The sequence below is a fragment of the Phocoena phocoena genome, chromosome 7 (assembly GCF_963924675.1).
Source record: "Phocoena phocoena chromosome 7, mPhoPho1.1, whole genome shotgun sequence".
Taxonomy (NCBI): Eukaryota; Metazoa; Chordata; class Mammalia; order Artiodactyla; family Phocoenidae; genus Phocoena; species Phocoena phocoena.
In genome coordinates this window covers 23737194-23755174 of record NC_089225.1, presented here as the reverse complement: position 1 = coordinate 23755174, position 17981 = coordinate 23737194, and the positions used below count along the sequence as shown (strand labels likewise).

Genomic DNA, 17981 nt, shown 5'->3' with positions numbered 1-17981 from the left:
ATTTATTAATTATAAAATTACTTAAGAGGTGTGCTTTTTTTAAGAATGATAGATGTTTATTATTAAAGATAATATAAAGATTATGAAAAACTTTTCAAAAATCCTCTGAAATACTACCGTTAAAGATGATTTTTTTTTTTTTTTTTTTTTTTTATGCGTTACGCGGGCCTCTCACTGCTGTGGCCTCTCCCGTTGCGGAGGACAGGCTCCGGACGCGCAGGCTCAGCGGCCATGGCTCACGGGCCCAGCCGCTCCGCGGCATGTGGGATCTTCCCAGACCGGGGCACGAACCCGTGTCCCCTGCATCGGCAGGCGGACTCTCAACCACTGCGCCACCAGGGAAGCCCAAAGATGATTTTTAAAAAAAATATATTTATTTATTTTATTTTAGTTTTAGCTGTGTTGGGTCTTCGTTGCTGCGAGTGGGCTTTCTCTAGTTGTGGCGAGCGGGGGCTACTCTTTGTTGCAGTGGCTTCTCCTGCTGCGGAGCACAGGCTCCAGGTGCGCGGGCTTCAGTAGCTGTGGCTCGCAGGCTCCAGAGCGCAGGCTCAGCAGCTGTACCACACGGGCCCAGCTGCTCCGTAGCACATGGGATCCTCCCAGACCAGGGCTCAAACCCATGTCCCTTGCATTGGCAGGTGGATTCTTAACCACTGTGCCACCAGGGAAGCCCTAAAGATGATTCTTGATCTTAGAGGAGATCTTAAGACAGAGGGGCATAAGGATGATGGAGTATTGAAATAGACTCAAGTGTTTTCAAGAAATTTAGTGAATGATAAAAGGTATATTTTAAGTCAGTGGGTTTTTTTGTCAATTGTGTTGATATAGATGGGGGTTTTTTGAGGAAAATCAGCTTGTTCTCAACTCACTCTTGATACTTATGTAAACTTCAAACATATCAAAGATTTTTTTACAGTGAAATTATAAAATTATTATGATTAAATATGTTAATATTCTAAAACCTTGGTTTTAGGAGGCCTTTTAAAATGTGTCAGAAGTCCAGAAATTAAAAAAGGAAAAAAACTAAATTTGACTGAATAAAGTAGAAAAACTTTAGTATAGCAGAAAACAAACAAAACACTACAAGATCATAGACAAAATTAAAAGAAGAAACAAAGTGGGAGGAAATGACAACACATAACAAAGTTAATTAGAGTAATCTTTAAAAATAAGAAACTACAATAACGAAATGCACATAGAGAAATACTTCTTCACAGAAGGGGAAAAATCAATAAACATATGCTTTCTTAATGTGCAAGGTATCAATAAGCATATACTTTACTAGTATTTTAAAAATCCATAGCACACATTTTATTAGTATTCCAGGAAATTCCATTATAATCAACAAATGGAAAGGGTTTTATTGTCAATAAGCCCGTGAAACCTAGTTGTCTCATTTTTCCAGATCATGTGGTGTGTAGACAGCATGTAGTCTCTTTACCGATAGAAGGGATGGGATAAGACCAGCAGTGTCATATATGATTCCACATGGAAGTCCAAGAATATCTTGGGATTTTCTAGATTTTACATCTCAGAGAAAATGCTCTGTTTATATTATGAGATATATTTATAATTTTAATGCACAAATAAGTGGATGATCAAAATTGTTCAGACTATAGTTTTTGAATACATTCTCATGGTGGACATTTATGCCTCAACCACTATGAAACTCAGACTGTTATTGAAAAGAACCTTCCCCTCTTTCTTGACACTGAATTCAGGGTCTTGCAGATCTTTCATAATCTCTGCTTTGAGATCAGGTGGTGCTGTTGTACTAAAGTTGCAGGTTTCTGTCAAAAAATCCCAAAGCAGGTCTCCATTCTCATTGCCATCAATAAAACAGTCAGATATGTCCATGGTGGAAAGAAGGTCATAACACTCATACTTAATCCTCAACTTGTCCAGCATCTGCACGAGGTCAGATGACGTGACATACTGGCAGAGGTCATCCCGGGGTAAGTGAGATCCGTACTTTTTCCATAGCTTGTCCCAGCCACTGGTTTCTGTGCAACAGAACAAAATTCATGCTTTCAGCTATTCTTCTTTGCCTTTACCTACTCTGCCAGCCAGTACACTAGATGCTTGGAATAGAGCAGTCAATTTAAAAAAAAAGAAATCCTTGCCTTTGTGTAGCTCAGTTCAAGGAGTGAAGGGGGTGGGAGGAGAGAAAGTTAAATAAGTAAATAGATCGTATATCAGATGGTGCAGAGTGCTAATGAAAAACAAATCAGAGCAAGGAATAAGGGGGATCAAAGAGTTGGATGGGTTGCTGTTTTATATCAGGTGGTCGCAGACAGTCTCTCTAATAATGTGACATTGGAGCAGAGACATGACAGCAATCCACACAGATATCAGAGAGAAGATTACTCCAGGTAGAGAGAAGAGCAACTGCAAAGGACCTGAAGCAGGAACAGGCTTGGCTTGTTAAGAACTAGCCAGGAAGCCAGTGAGATTGGAATTGAGTGAACAGAGGGGAGCGTAGAAGGAGAGGAGGTTGTATGGGTGATGGTGAGGAGTAGACTGGGTGCTAGATCATATGGAAAAAGATGAGAAGCCATTGTAGTGTGGTCTAATAGAATTTTCTGGACTCTTGGACATGTTCCATATTTGCGTTGTCCAGTATCCTAGCCAGTAACCACTTTATGGTTATGGAACATGTAAACTGTGGCTAGTGTGACTAAGGGAATGAATTTTAAGTGTTACTCCATCTTAATTCATTTCACTTTCAGTAGCCAACTGTGGCTTCCATATTGGACAACACAATATTAGAGTGACTTAACCTGATTTGCATTTTCATAAGGTCGCTCTGGCCACACAGATGGACTATTCTCTATTGAGAATAGACTATAGGGGCATAAGGACAGATCAGGAAGAACAGTAAGAAAGCTACTGCAATAATCTGGGTGTTAGATGATGTTACGTTGCACCAGCAAGATTGGAGGTGATGAGAAGTGGTTGAATTTTTTATATATTACACTCCTAGATCCAATGCCATTTGCTAATGATTTGGATATTGTTAACAATAATAATTTGGATAGTGAAAGAAAGAAAAGAATCAGTGATGATCCCAGTCATTTTGGCCCAAGCATCTGAAAAGAGAAAATTGCCATTATTGGAAATGGGAAGAATGGGGGAGGAACATGTTTAAATGTGTTATCAGGCATCTGGTTTTGGAGACATAAGGTTGAGGTCCCCATTGGACATTCAGGTGGTGATAGGAGGAAGGCAGTTGTTTATGTTAGTCTGGTTCAGAGGAAAGGGTCTAAGAGTAAAAATTGAAATAGAAAGAAAGAGCACAGCAAATACAATGATAGTTTACCCAGACCAAAGATGGGGTAGCCTCTCATGTCTATACAATTACAGGATGCTGCCTTGGACAGCAACAACTAGGTTGAGTCCTAAAAATTTTGTCCCCAGCTTTAGAAGATATATTAGCAGTGTATGTTGTATTTAGTTGAAAACCTGGCCCAGTGTAGAAGCTAAGAGATACAGCATCTGTGGGAGAGATAGGTTGGACTGTTCTGACACTTCATGAATGAGATGAGGTTTGGTATTTAGTCTCTCAGAACCTCAGTTTTCTCATCTATAAGATAGAGATAACCATACTTACCCCAAATGCAACTGCAAGTATTAAATGAGATAATTGAAGTGAATCATTGCTCAATGGTAAGCACATGGCAGATGTGTAATAAGTGCTTACAAAATAAATGAATATTATATGGAATTACTTTGATAATGTATTTCCACTGGTTGTAATCTTGAGAATGTAAAAAGACAAATTTGCTTTTCAGACATCTGTAATAATACTAATAAATCAAAACAAAAGAACAGCTATTTATGGACTTTCTAATATACGCATCTAATAGTGGGCTGTTACAGAGATAGTGGATATGTGCAGCATTTAAGAGTGGTCTCTGAAGCCTGACTTTCTGAGTGTGAAGCCTGGCTTCTCCTCTTACTAGCTTTATGAACCTGTGCCTCAGTTTTGTCATCTATAAATCAGGGATAATAATAGACTATCTTCATAGGATTGTTGCAAGGATCACCAAGTTGATAAAGTAAGGCACTTAGAACCATGACTGGCACATAGTAAACACTGCTCAAGTGTTAGGAAATTAAGTTGGACTTGGCCAAAGCAATATAAGAGAGAACTTACAACTCTGTGAGTTTCCAGGATTAAAAATTAAGATTTCAAAGGCGTGAACTTTTTTGGTTCTGAAAGCTCCTTTATGATGTAATCAAAGTAATCGGACTCTCCAGAAAAGTACACAAACACTATATAGCCACACAATTCTGCATATAATTATAGGACGTTGGCCTCATCCATGGGCTTGGCTAATGTCTCCTGATTTAACTCAACAAAAGAGAATAACCAAGGCAGAAAATGGTAAATAATAAATAGCCTAGATAATTGATGTTCCACTAACATTTCAGAAGAGGGAACGATAACTACAGGATAAGCTCTAGAAGAAGGTGGAATTGGAATGAAGCAGAAAAAAATAAAACCTCAGTTCAGTGGGAAAAAAAACGAGGGTCATGAGCATGTGTTACAAAAATCTTTCATTCCAAAGACAGTGACTGCCTAAATAAGAATTTGCCTGCAAACAAGACTACAAGAAAATAAATATTTCGGTGGTTGAGAAAAGGCTCTGTTATCATTTTTTTTTTTTTTCACCCTGGCAGAGAAAAAAGAACCAAACACTAATTGCAGAGAATTTGCTGGTGTCAGTGTTCTGTGACTCAGTGCCATTTCTGAGCTGAGCAATTAGAAACTTTCTGACTGATACATTATCATAATGGCTCTCGGTGGGCACAACATATGGTGTTACTTTTGTTTTCAACATGATGTAAACCAGGTCCCTCACCCCCACCCCCCTTATTAAAAATAACACGCCATGATTTGCCTCCTTCCTTAGATAAGGAGAGGGCAAGACAGAAAATGTCACTGATCTCCTGGCTAATCTCCTGTAACCAGATAAGTTGCATTTTAATTAGCAACTCTCTCAACGAATGCCTGGCTACTACATTTGCAGAAAAACATGCCACTAACATTATTTTAGTGTGGGATACTCCTCATTTTAAAAATCCACCTCTTCTTATTTCTCTTCTTTTTCATCCCCAAATCAAACCTTTTATCATTATAATCAGGAACTTCTGTTTGTTATAAATAAATAAATATTTACTGAGCTGGGCTAACTCTTTAATGGATACTTAGGAACAGGAGAAAAGCCTCTGTTCTGCCTACTTCGGTGTGCACTGTGTGCGTGTGAATATGTGTATCTTCTTTATTGAGTCCTTTATTCCTGTTTATTAAATCCATCTTCAGATCTCCAGAACTTTCTGTATTCTCTGATTCCATGTCTATCATGTTAGCTAAAACACAGTATCTTTTTTTGAATGGACATTCAGAACTAGCTGTAGTTGGGATAGTATAAGACAGAAATAATAAACAATTATTCGGTTCAATTCAAACACATTCACTGGGTGTCTTCTTCTAGTTGCCAAGGGTTTTGCAAAGATCTGGGACTAGAGATAAGAGGCAGAGCCTCTTGCTCTCCGGGAACTCTCCTTAAACTCCCTATCTGCCTCTGATCAGAAATTAGCACCTTTTTGAAAGTATGTACATGTCTGAATCCTCCATTAGATTAGGAGCCTTTCAAAGGCAGAGGAGTAACAGTCATCTTTGCAACCCCGGAGCCTAGCAGTGACCAACTAGAGGAGCTCAATAAAAGCTGGATGAACCAAATCTACACGACTGTCCTATGCAGTCAACTTGGGACCAAGAGTGTAGGCTGTGTTTGAATATGCTGAATACACCTGTCACCTTAACCAGGCTAGGTGCCCTGCGTAATTAAATCTAGAAACTGACCCTATATTTCATTATCTTAGAATCTAATAAATTGCAAACAGTGGGTGTCCATATGGTGCTCAAATAACTGAGTACTTCAGTTTATTCACAGAGAGAACGCATCAGTTCAGTAACAGGTCAGTGTCTGACTCGGATGGACAGGCAGAAGCCTTAGCTGTGGGGCATATTTAAGATGACCTTTTAGAGCAAGATGTTAATCCAGACATACCATTATGTGCTTAGGTGAGATACTGGCTTGATGAGTGTTCTTAGAAATTTAATTTAGTGACTAGTTCTAGGTTTGTCTGACTCTGCTGGCATCGAGTACTCAGTTTGCTGTACTGCAATGAGGCTATGGATGAGAATATTGCCCCCAAAGAAAGGAAATACACAAACAGGCTTCTTCACTTCTGGGTAATTATGAAGCAACTTCCATTTAGAAAGTGACTGCAACAAATGTGATATAAACAGAGCCTAGTGTGAACCATTTTGGTGTGGGTGTTTCAAGTTTTAGGGTAATATTCAAGTTTAAGGAATGTTTTCATTGGGCAAGTATGAAGGATGGGGGTTCAAGTTGGGGCTGAGAAGGTAGTTTAGGGTAATGGTTTTTCTACAGCGGTAAGGTAGGAAGTAGATCAGGCACCTCAGATGACCTGGGGAGCTTTCCCAAACCTGTCTGCTATCCACAGACTGGTCTGGCAGATAGGGATTTGCAGTGATATCATCAAATGAAAAAGTGACTAATAAAAATGTGGATCAATTCTATACATGTTAATTGACAACGATATAAAACAAATCTGATTGGAAAGTTCTTGCGATTAACTTTGTTTTCACTGTTGGAAATTGACTATGCTCTATTTTCCTGAAAGTTGACCCATATGTTTATATCAGCTTTATTAATACGACAAAGCAGTTCTTGCTATTTTTAAAAAAGAAGACCATAGGCACTTCCATACACCGAGGGGCCAACAGAATTTATCTCAGAGAAATATACTGTTGTTAAGATGGGTTTATAGGTGCACAGGTTTATCTAGGTCAGAGAGGCAGAGCAAAAGGGAGTTAAACTGCTCTAGGTAACAAATAAGAGGGGTAGAAGGGGGAAGTAAGGAGCTGGTATCTTAGGAAGAGCACGGAGTTAAGAGGGTTGTGTGTTACCAGTGTTTTCCTCTTTGGGATACCTGCCTCCCACTGCTGTGTGCAGTAATGAAAAATTGTAAGCTGTGTGCTTAAAAAGTTAGTAAAACATCTCCACCATCAAACTACGAATGAATAAGTTTTGACTCAAAATACCTTTTTTTTTATGAAAGCTAACTGGTTTTTGCGCTTTTACTCCCTTTCTTTGATTTTTTTCCCCCATGAATGTATATAGACATAGTACATGTGAACTACATGTATGCATAGATGCCGTATTATGTAGGTATGATTATCTGGGAATAGGCCTTGCACGAACTAAGACTCACAGACCAAGTTCACACAGCTAGGAAGTGCCTCAGCATTCTTGATTTTATGTATCATCCTGCATTTCACTGGACCTGTTTTGGTTTGCACATATCCTGATGCCAATAAACCATGCATTCTATTAACGTATTCATGATGTAGCCAGCAGAATACTGTATCCATAAGGGCACTTAGTCCATTCTCAGTTGCTTGTAGACTGGTCATTCCACTTCCTAAACCTTAGGCTGGCTTTTTCTTATTGGTAGGCCTATACTCATAGACAGCTGCCTTCTGACACTCAAATACTTGACTTCTGAAAATATTTAAGCATAAACCAAATATATAGAACAGTAGATCTTCATTTGATATGAAATATATCCTAAAATCAAACATATATGACTACTGGATGAATTGCTATTTCTGTCTGCAACACTGTTTCTTTATTATTGACACAGATTATCAAGAATAGACTGCCCTCAGTGTTGATAACTAAATTGACTTCTGTATTCCTAAATGCAGTACAAAGTGCTTTACCCAAGTGTCCTAATTTAGAGAGAGGTTGGTGGGAAACATCCAGTTTATGGAAGCCCTCCTAAATGGTAAGATAGAACTCTCCCACACAAATGAGTATTTTTAACTAACCTGAGATAAAAATAGTATATCAAATGTTCCCTTAGAGAAGAGGTTGTGTACAGGAACTCTCATTTGCCAAACTCCCACATGAGTTCAAACCCAGGATTATAGGCAACAGCTATGTTTGCCATCCTTAAAGCCATTCTTCATATTTAAGAATACATGGGGACTTCCCTGGTGGCGCAGTGGTTGAGAATCCACCTGCCAGTGCAGGGCACACAGGTTCGAGCCCTGGTCCGGGAAGATCCCACATGCTGGGGAGCAACTAAGCCCATGCACCACAACTACTGAGCCTGTACTCTAGAGCCCGTGAGCCACAACTACTGAGCTCTGGCACCACAACTACTGAAGCCCGCGCACCACAGAGAAGAGTAGCCCCTGCTCGTAGCAATTAGAGAAAGCCCACGGCCAGCAGCGAAGACCCAATGCAGCCAAAAATAAATAAATAAATAAATTTATAAAGAAAAGAATAAATACATTTTGCGACATATGGTTTCTGAGTACAGGGTCTGGTATAAGCTTAGGGAGACAGAGGCTGCTGTGTATGTGGAGTGAACCTGCCTAGCACTGTGTGGACAATCCACAAAGACTGCTGAATGAAAGAAGTAATGAATTAATGAATGCAACAATGTCTGTGTTTCATTTGCTAATCTGTTTACTTATGTTCTCTGTGTGGTACTTATTGTATCATTGGAAACAACATGACATGATCAAATGCCTTCTTTGGAAAATAACACGACAACACAAAACAAAACAAGGGGACCATGTTTGATACTTATTTGAGAAAACCTAAATGAACATTGATAATGACTCTAGAAATGCAGATTAATCAAATATGATAGTGTCCCAAATATTTAAACCTTTATTTTATTGACATTTATTAATAAACATCACAGAAGAGAGACATTCAAGAGACAAAAAGGAGGTAAATAGAAATATTTACTATTTTTAGTCTTGTTAAAAACATTCCTATCCATTGTATTTGCTGTATGTTAAATATTTTTTATATAGAGACAACAAGGATATATTTGCCCGAGAGAAAGAAGTAAACAGACATTTAATTCCACTGGAACTCCTAAATTGAAAGCTGTTGTGAAGGATTTTCCTAATACTGTGTTAATTAATTGACTCTGATCAGAAGCCAAATCAAGAATTTCATAATGAAGATGAAATATACCAGCTGCCTTCAAACACATGTATCCATGCGCTATCACTGTTTTAAAATTCAGGCTGAAGGAAAATAACTTACCGGACACAAGAGTAATGAGAATCTTAGCACGGGTAGCTAAGAGACTATGGAAGAATTTCAGCGTGGCTGGGATGTCTTTTACATAATACAGCATCTAGAAATGAAGGAAGAGAGAAACGAGATGCTTTTCTGTGTCAATGTCTTTGTTGCTTGGACTAAATACTCACTAGAAGGTTTGATGTTCAAGTTGAGTGGATTTTTATTCAACAAAACACTTAAGAAATTTAAAAATTAAAAATGTTATATATAGAGATAGAATAATAGTGTGAGAAAATATTTGGGGAGAGGGGAAACTATGGTATTTACTCAACTAGAGTCAAACAGCTTAAACTTTACTCTTTCTGGCTTCATTAACACAGACATTTATAGCTCGAGACAGTCTGCATTCCACATGGGGGCACTGAATTCTAATGCTCACTCTATATTTTGTGAGTTTTGGTAGTTCTGGGCAAAAATGGTGCTGGCACCGTAGAAACATTCCATTTCATGGAGCGTTGTTTTAAAATTAAGCCCTTTGCACTAGCTTCACCGTAGGCTCACAGATGCTTTTTTTTAAAATCATGGAAAATGTGACAGGCTTTGATGTTGACAGATTCTCTAGGGAAATGGACTGGATAAAGCCTAAAGTTACATGCATGGTCCCAGGGTGCTAGGAGTCAGCCCACCCCCTTTTTTTTTTTTTTAAAATAGATCTTTATTGGAGTATAATTCCTTCACAATACCGTGTTAGTTTCTGTTGCACAACAAAGTGAATCAGCCATAAGCCTACCTATGTCCGCATATCCCCTCCCTCCCATCCTCCCTATCCCACCCCTCTAGGTGGTCACAAAGCACCCAGCTGATCTCCCTGTGCTATGCCGCTGCTTCCCACCAGCCAACTATTTTACATTCGGTAGTGTATATATGTCGATGCTACTCTCACTTCGCCCCAGCTTTGCCCTCCCACCCCGTGTCCTCAAGTCCATTCTCTATGTCTACCTCTTTATTCCTACCCTGCAACTAGGTTCACCAGTAGCTTTTTTTTTTTTTTTATTCCATATATATGTGTTAGCATACGGTATTTGTTTTTCTCTTTCTGACCCAGAGTGAAGTAAGCCCACCCATTTTTTTTTTTTTTTTTGCGGTACGCGGGCCTCTCACTGTTGTGGCCTCTCCCATCGTGGAGCACAGGCTCCGGACGCGCAGGCTCAGCGGCCATGGTTCTCGGGCCCCGCCACTCCGCGGCATGTGGGATCTTCCAGGACCGGGGCACGAACCCGCATCCCCTGCATCGGCAGGCGGACTCTCAATCACTGCGCCACCAGGGAAGCCCAGCCCACCCATTTTTAATAACTGAACCCTCTCTGGTGAAGTGCAGGGAGAGGTCTTTCCACCCAACACAGATAGAGCTTGGAATTAAACATTGGCAGTAGAAAATTTTCCCTAAGGACTACATCCCTGGAATCTACCCCCATAGACACTTTTTACGTCTCATCTTCAGCTCTCTTAAACAAGAATTCAATGTTTTATGTAGATGCCATGATAGAATTTATTGCATAAAGCATAAACAACCTAAGCTATGCCCCTCTCACACAAATGAATGAAATACAGTGGAGCTGCACACGGCTTGTGTAGTATCACAGGCCATATTTAGTATCATGTCACTCCATGCTGTTCATCACAGGGACCATACATAGACAGGCACCCAGATGCCGCTAATCCACAAGGTGGCTAACCATCCATGACATGACCTGGCTGAAAAGAGGAGGTGGGTCATAGCAGAGGCTCTGAAATTTGATCTAATAGACACAGAATCTCTGCAGTTGATTATGAATATTAAGTTGAAGGATGTCATGAGAATGCTAGGACCGCAAGGAGCAATAGAGAGACAGAGAAATAGCACAGAAAAATGCAGAGTAGATGGAGAGGGACAGAGGAGTAATGCAGAGGAAGCAGAGTTGCTGTGAGAAAGAAAGAACAGACGTGGAACTTTTGAGAGAAACTGGTGAATGATCTCTGAAGCTACAACATTATATAAGAATTATATATATATATATAGATATAAATATATAGATCTATTTAAGTAGCTCGATAGTACAGCAACTGCCATGAATTCTCTACACTAAAGAGAACAGTCTCACATATATTTTTCATTTTGTTTTATGTCATATTACCTTATTTATAGCATTCACTGGTATGTTTGTAGAATACAGATTTTTTTAAATGCTAAAAAAAAAAAAAAGAATTTTATAAGAATGGGATCCAGAGCATATGTGGAGGCATTGGTTTTTGATAAAGGGAGGCTTTTGTAATAAGGGGAAAGAAAGACATGGTGCGTACAAGTGCAGCTATGTTTGTAAATTTGGAGAGTGAAAGATGATTTTTTACCTGATGGTTTCTCTTTTTGCTACAGAATAGGACGTGAGGTCATCAGTTGGAAATGAGTGGTGGAGGAGGGATTACAGGAGGTATAAGGAGAGAGAGGGAGGTATGAGATAGTTATACAGGTGACCCTTGAACAAGGCAGGGGTTAGGAACACCAACACTCTGTGCACAAATATTCACACATAACACAGAGTTGGCCCTCCCTATATGCAGTTTCTCTGTTTCTGGGGTTCTGCGTCCAGTCATGTAGCATTTATTATTGAAAAAATCCACATATAAGTGGACCCACGCAGTTCGAACCTGTGTTGTTCAAGGGCCAGCTGTTTGAGAAGGTGGGAAAGTAAGTCTACTAGAGAAACATAGGTTTGCTGAGCAATGTTAGGACTCCCTTATAGGTAAAAGATTTTGTCCGCTAAGAAAGCAAAGATGTAGGATTGCCTGGATATGCTGATCTTGGAGTCATTTCTTCCTATGATTTTAAAAACTTTATTCCTTTGGGATGACTGTGCTTGTGGACTATAGAAAGCAAAAAGCATCTTGTTGTTCATCGTGGTATTTCTAAAATATACACATCTTTTAATGGTAGCCAACACCCAAAGCCTATACACCTATATGCTATCCAGATATGTCAGTGGCCTCTGGAAGTATGTCCCCATACCACCTACTGAATTGTCTCCCCCTTTCCAAGAAATACACTATCGTATTTCTAGGAAATACACTATCGTATTTCTAAGAAATACACTACCATAGTTCTAAGAAATACACTATCGTATTTCTAAGAAATACACTATAAGTGCTGGACCATGGAAATAAATTCCTATGTAATGGCTGACTAATGTCAGTAACACTTTGTTGACCTGAGAAATCATCTAGCCTGCCCTTCTGTCATGTGCACACGAGCCAGGTCATCAAAAGAAGGCAAAAGCAAGAGGATTCAGAAAAACTCTGGGATGTTGGTCCATCCAGACCATTAGAGTTACTGGAGAATTGTGTTAGGATGTGTTACACTCTACTATCTATGAACTTTCAATCCCACAAAAGTCAAGCCAGCATTGAAAAAAAATCAGTAACTATGGGGGTATTTTTCATAGAGAAAACTGGCTTTTTAAATGTTACAGAGGATCTCTTAGTATTGTCAACATCTTTAACTTCAATTTGGACAGATAATGGTCACTTGTAAAATCAGAAATCAGATTTTCATTTTTCTTTTTAAAGTTAAAATATTAGGTACTCTGAAATATTTCTGAAAAATCTTTGAGAGTATATAACAATAAATATTTCTTACCTGAATCATATGAATAAAGTCCCACTTCTGAAGTTCTTTTTTCTCCATCATTCTATTTTGATATTCAGATGATGTCTCCTTATGCCAAGTAAACTTTATGTTCTCGAGGTTTGATGTCTTGGCTACAAGCTCTAAAATACGGAGAAGAGGTGGCACACCATCAATTTTAACTGCAAATTCGGAACCCATTTCCATTTAGAATTTTAATGCAATCAGTGTTATATACATAACAGATATAAAGCATACTTTTCTTTTTTATAAATCTCCAGAAGACCAAAGAGTTCATCCTAGTTTTTCCTCTAGTGTTAAATGAAATTAGAGAATGGAGTCAGTAAGAAATAATTATGAGAATCCTGATCAGACATAGGTGCTATTACCTTGGTGTTAATGGGAAATCAACTGGTGAATTTTATCAATGGAAGATTGATGTAAGACAGGTGATATGATTCTGTAAGTCAGGAATCAGCAAACCATGGCATGGGCCATATCTTCCCACCACCTATTTTTAAATAGACTGCAAGCTAAAAATATACACTACTTTCTGATTTCATGCTTCTTTCATATCTTGTGCCATTACACTTTTAAATGGTTGAACAAAATCAAAAGAAGAATAATACTTCATGATAGGTAAAAATGATATAAAATTCAAATTTTAGTGTTTATAAAGTTTTATTGCAACACACCCACACTCATTAGTGTATGTATTATCTATGGCTGCTTTTGGGCTTCAGTGGCAGAGCTGATTAGTTGTGACAGAGACCATGTGGCCCTCTAAGTCTAAAATACTTACTCTGTGGCCCTTTTTAAAGAAAAGTTTCCTGATTCCTGCTGTAAGCAATGAAACGTAAGCTCTTTAAGGGCAGGGATTCTGTTTAAATACCTCTGAATGAATTAATGACTCTGTCTCTAAGAATAAATATCAAAAATAATAGTTGATGACCAGGGGAGGGATGGAGAGTCAGTAAAAAAAAAAAAGGGGGGGGGATTCTCATCACTATTTATATTCTGAGATGTTTCGTCATTCCTGCCAAGAAAACAAATTAATCAGGTTCTTCTCTCAATAAGCTTACAAAGAACATACCACAGCAGCTGTGTTGTTAATGACTGAAGGGACGCATTTGGGGTGACAGGCCTTTCAGAACAGAATTTGATCTACAGCACTGTGGATTACAAGTACCTTTGTACTTGGTGATTTGTTCAGCACTTGGTTCAACCACTTCAGTGTTGATACTAACTCCTGGGTATTGAGCCTGCACTTTGGAGAGGATATGAAGATCAATTTCACCTGGAAGAAAAGCATAGGGAACAGATCACCTCAGTACAGAAAGAAATGAGTAAGAATAATTTGAACGAGTTTATTATCTCTAGGAAAGCCCAGCATAAATAAAGAATAATACTCAGCTGTTGCCCTGCCACAATGTCTATGATGCAGAACAGCTAAGTTGTAAGTAGGAAGAGTAATGTGATTTGAGGAGGGCTATGATTGCTTGTTCATTCATTCATTCATTCATATAGCCTTTATTTAATATCAGTTATTATATTACAGTAAGTCTAAGATGCCCTTCATTATAGGATGCAAACAGCCCTTCTTTTTATATCATTAAATCAGAAAAAATACTGTCAATTATAATTTTAATTATAATAATTATAATTTTAAAATTTCATCAACTGGAAGATGTATATCAATTTCAGGATGTTAAGTATGAAAAAAACATGCCATAGAATTGATAAATTAGGCTAGGCCAGATGCATACAAAATATATGTCACATACAAAATATGTCAGGTACAAAAAAGGATAAACAAGTATATCAACATGTGCCCTCAAAAACACCATGGTCTAGTGGTATAGACAGACATGGAAAGAACTCTGGCTGGGTTGGACCAAGGTGGGAAGGAGAAAGGAGACAGTGAGGGAGAGGATAGGAGGAGAGGCCAGAGAGAGGGAAAGCTTCATGGCAGATCACTCCTGAGTTCTCTGTTACAGGGTAAGTGGAAGTTAGCCCAGGGACTTCCGGGGAAATGGGAATTGCAGGTAGAGAGGACAGGAAGTCAGGAAACAGAATCGTATATGTGGGACTAGTGGCAATTCAGAGTTTTGGAATGTTAGGCAAGGCAGTGCCTCCATGCAAGAGGTGATCCCAGAGAGGTAAATGGAGAGGAAGTTATGGCAGAATAGATATTTATGCATTAATTCATGCACCAATGATTGATTATTTACTATGTGCCAGGCACTACACCAGGCTCTAGCAAATGATGATAAGAGGAGCAAATAGATACCTGCCCTGATGAAAATTTAGCCTGTAGGTGACTATGTAAGAGAGACAGATGACGGTAAGTTGGATAGACTTGAGTTCCAAACCTGTCTGATCCGCTTACTTGGTATTAGGACCTTTGGAAACTTGCTTTATCTCTCCAAGGTGCATTTTCCTCATGAGAAAAACAGCAATATTAATAGTACATAATTTATTGGGTGAGGGGATTAAATGAGGCAATGCTTATAAAGCGTGGTGCAAAATAGAATTGGCACCTAATAAATGTTAGCTGTTCGTTATTTTTATTGTTATCATTGAGTCCTTCTCTTTAAAAATCTCTCTTCTTTCTCTATTACTGATGCCTCCAAATTAAGTTTGCACTTTTATTCTCTTAGTTATCATGTTGACCTTCACTAAAACAGACTTATGTGCTGGCAAGACTAGCATATGAAAATGACATTAGTCGTTAACATTTTGGCATAAATGGCATTAACAGAACCTTTACAAGGTTAGATATGGTGGGCGGAAAAAGCATAGGTCATAAGACTGAGAGGTCTGAAAAGAAGGAGATGAGGAAGATAAATCAGGAACAAAAGATGCTAGACTTGGAAAAGAGGGCCGTCTAATGGTATAATGAGAGTCCCAAGTACTGGTAATGGGAGACAGTGGGGATTAGGGGGGAGAAGATATGGGAAGGAAGCTGAAACAGAGGATGAAGAAGCCTATGTGACAGTTTTCTCCGTAGCTGGACCTGACACCTTTTAGTCCTTCCTTAATCATTATTCTAGCCGTCATTTATTGGCCACCTATTATTTGTCAAACACTGTGCTAGGCACTTGACTTGAAACATCTCACTTAATCCTGACCACAGTGCTATCGCAAATGCCACAGTATTGTTCCCAACTAGATAAGGTGATTTGAGTAACTGGACGCCGAGGGGACATTAATGTGCCTAAAGTTTACGGCATACTTGTCTGACTCCGAAGTGTTTGTTTTTCTAACAACTTCATACTAAGCCATAGGAAAACACCAAATACTAAAAGGACATAGGAAGTTTTTCTCTACAGTAATTATTTTTGGAGGGTACAAAAGATAACTAAGGCAAAAGGCTGATAGGAAAATCTGTGGGCTAATGAGAAATAGAGAGATTCCAGCTTGCCCCAAAGGCCCAGAGGCCAAAAGTTCTGTTCTTGCCTCTATCAGCCTAGCCACGTATTTTATTTTATTTTTTCTATTAGCATGCAATGATTTTATTATTGTTATTTTTTAACATCTTTATTGGAGTATAACTGCTTTACAATGGTGTGTTAGTTTCTGCTTTATATCAAAGTGAATCAGTTATACATATACGTATGTCCCCATATCTCTTCCCTCTTGCATCTCCCTCCCTCCCACCCTCCCTATCCCACCCCTCTAGGTGGTCACAAAGCACCGAGCTGATCTCCCTGTGCTATGCGCCTAGCCATATATTTTAGATTAAAAAAATCATTAATTCTGAGGCTCCCAAACCCAACATTTTAAAATTCAGATAGTGGGACCTACCCAAATGGAAGAATGTATCTAGCACATCCCCAGGGCTCGTTCCCATCTTGTCCCTTTCCCAACCTGCAGAATGTTCTACCATAGAGCCACCCAGTCCCACCTCCTATGGCAATGACAGAGGACACAATGCTAGAATTGCAATGGAGACTCGGAACCCGTAGGTTCATGTAACAACCTCTATAGAGTGTGAGCCCACGTGTGGACACGAACCTTCTGTGCATTCACTGCTGGGTCCCTAGAAGAAATTAACAACAAGAGGAGATAATGAAATTATTTCCTCAGGGGGTAGCACGTAAAATGCAGTTCTGACTTCATAAGTCAGGTGACCACACTTCTTGTTTGCCAGGGACAGTTGTACTTGCTCCTGGTGCTAATGTCCCATCTGGTTTTGTTTCCCAAGTTTCTTTAATTTCTAACAAAATATTATCACTGCAATTTTATTTTTGAAAATACTTTAAAAAAAATAACTATATTTTAAAGTTTTTTGTATTGAGATATAGTTGATTTACAATATTATATTAGTTTTCAGGTGTACAACAGAATGATTCAAAATTTTTATAGATGATACTTCATACGTAGTTATTATAAAATATTGGCTATATTCCCTGTGCTGTTGTATAGCTTATTTACTTCATACATAGTAGTTTGTACTTCTTAATCCCGTACGTCTATCTTGCTCCTGCCCCCTTTTCTCTCCTCACTGGTAACCACTAGTTTGTTCTCTTTGAGTCTGTTTCTGTTTTGTTATATTCATTCTTTCATTTTATTTTTTAGATTGCACGTGTAGGTGATAACCAAGTATTTGTCTCTCTCTGTCTGACTTATTTCACTTAGCACAAATACCTTCTAGGTCCATCCATGTCATTGCAAATGGCAGAAGTTCATTCTTTTTTTATGGCTGAGTAATATTCCATGGTGATATATGTATCCCATCTTATTTATCCATTCAACTGTTGATGAACACTTAGGTTGCTTTCGTATCTTGGCTATTGTAAGTAATACTGCTGTGAACATTGGGGTGCATGTATCTTTTCGAATTAGTGTTTTTGTTTTCTTTGGCTATATACCCAGGAGTGGAATTTCTGGATCATTTGATATTTCTAGTTTTAGTTTTTTGAGGAATCTCCATACTGTTTTCCATAGCGGCTGCACTAATTTACATTCCTACCAGCAGTGTACTAGGGTTCCCTTTTCTCCACATCCTTGCCAACATTTGTTATTCATAAACTTTTTGATGACATAAAAGAACTATTTTATAAATTGACCGATATAATAAAAACAATTTGTTCAATAAATAAATATTTCAAAAAACTGTAATAATTTTACTCCTTTCACTCCCTCCCACTCTCATTCTTAAAAGTATCCTGGGT

At 38.6% G+C, this 17981-nt stretch overlaps 1 protein-coding gene across 1 annotated transcript in view; it reads right to left on the bottom strand.

Moving 5' to 3' along the window:
- Positions 1-1647: 1647 nt before the first annotated feature.
- HNMT (histamine N-methyltransferase) overlaps positions 1648-17981 on the bottom strand; it is a 35848-nt gene continuing 19514 nt past the window's right edge. Inside the window, exons 3-6 of the mRNA XM_065880733.1 lie at positions 13994-14101; positions 12817-12947; positions 9168-9261; positions 1648-2003 (exon numbers count right to left, since the gene is read on the bottom strand). Coding sequence (XP_065736805.1) covers positions 1648-2003; positions 9168-9261; positions 12817-12947; positions 13994-14101 — 689 coding nt within the window. The remainder of the gene's footprint in view (positions 2004-9167; positions 9262-12816; positions 12948-13993; positions 14102-17981) is intronic.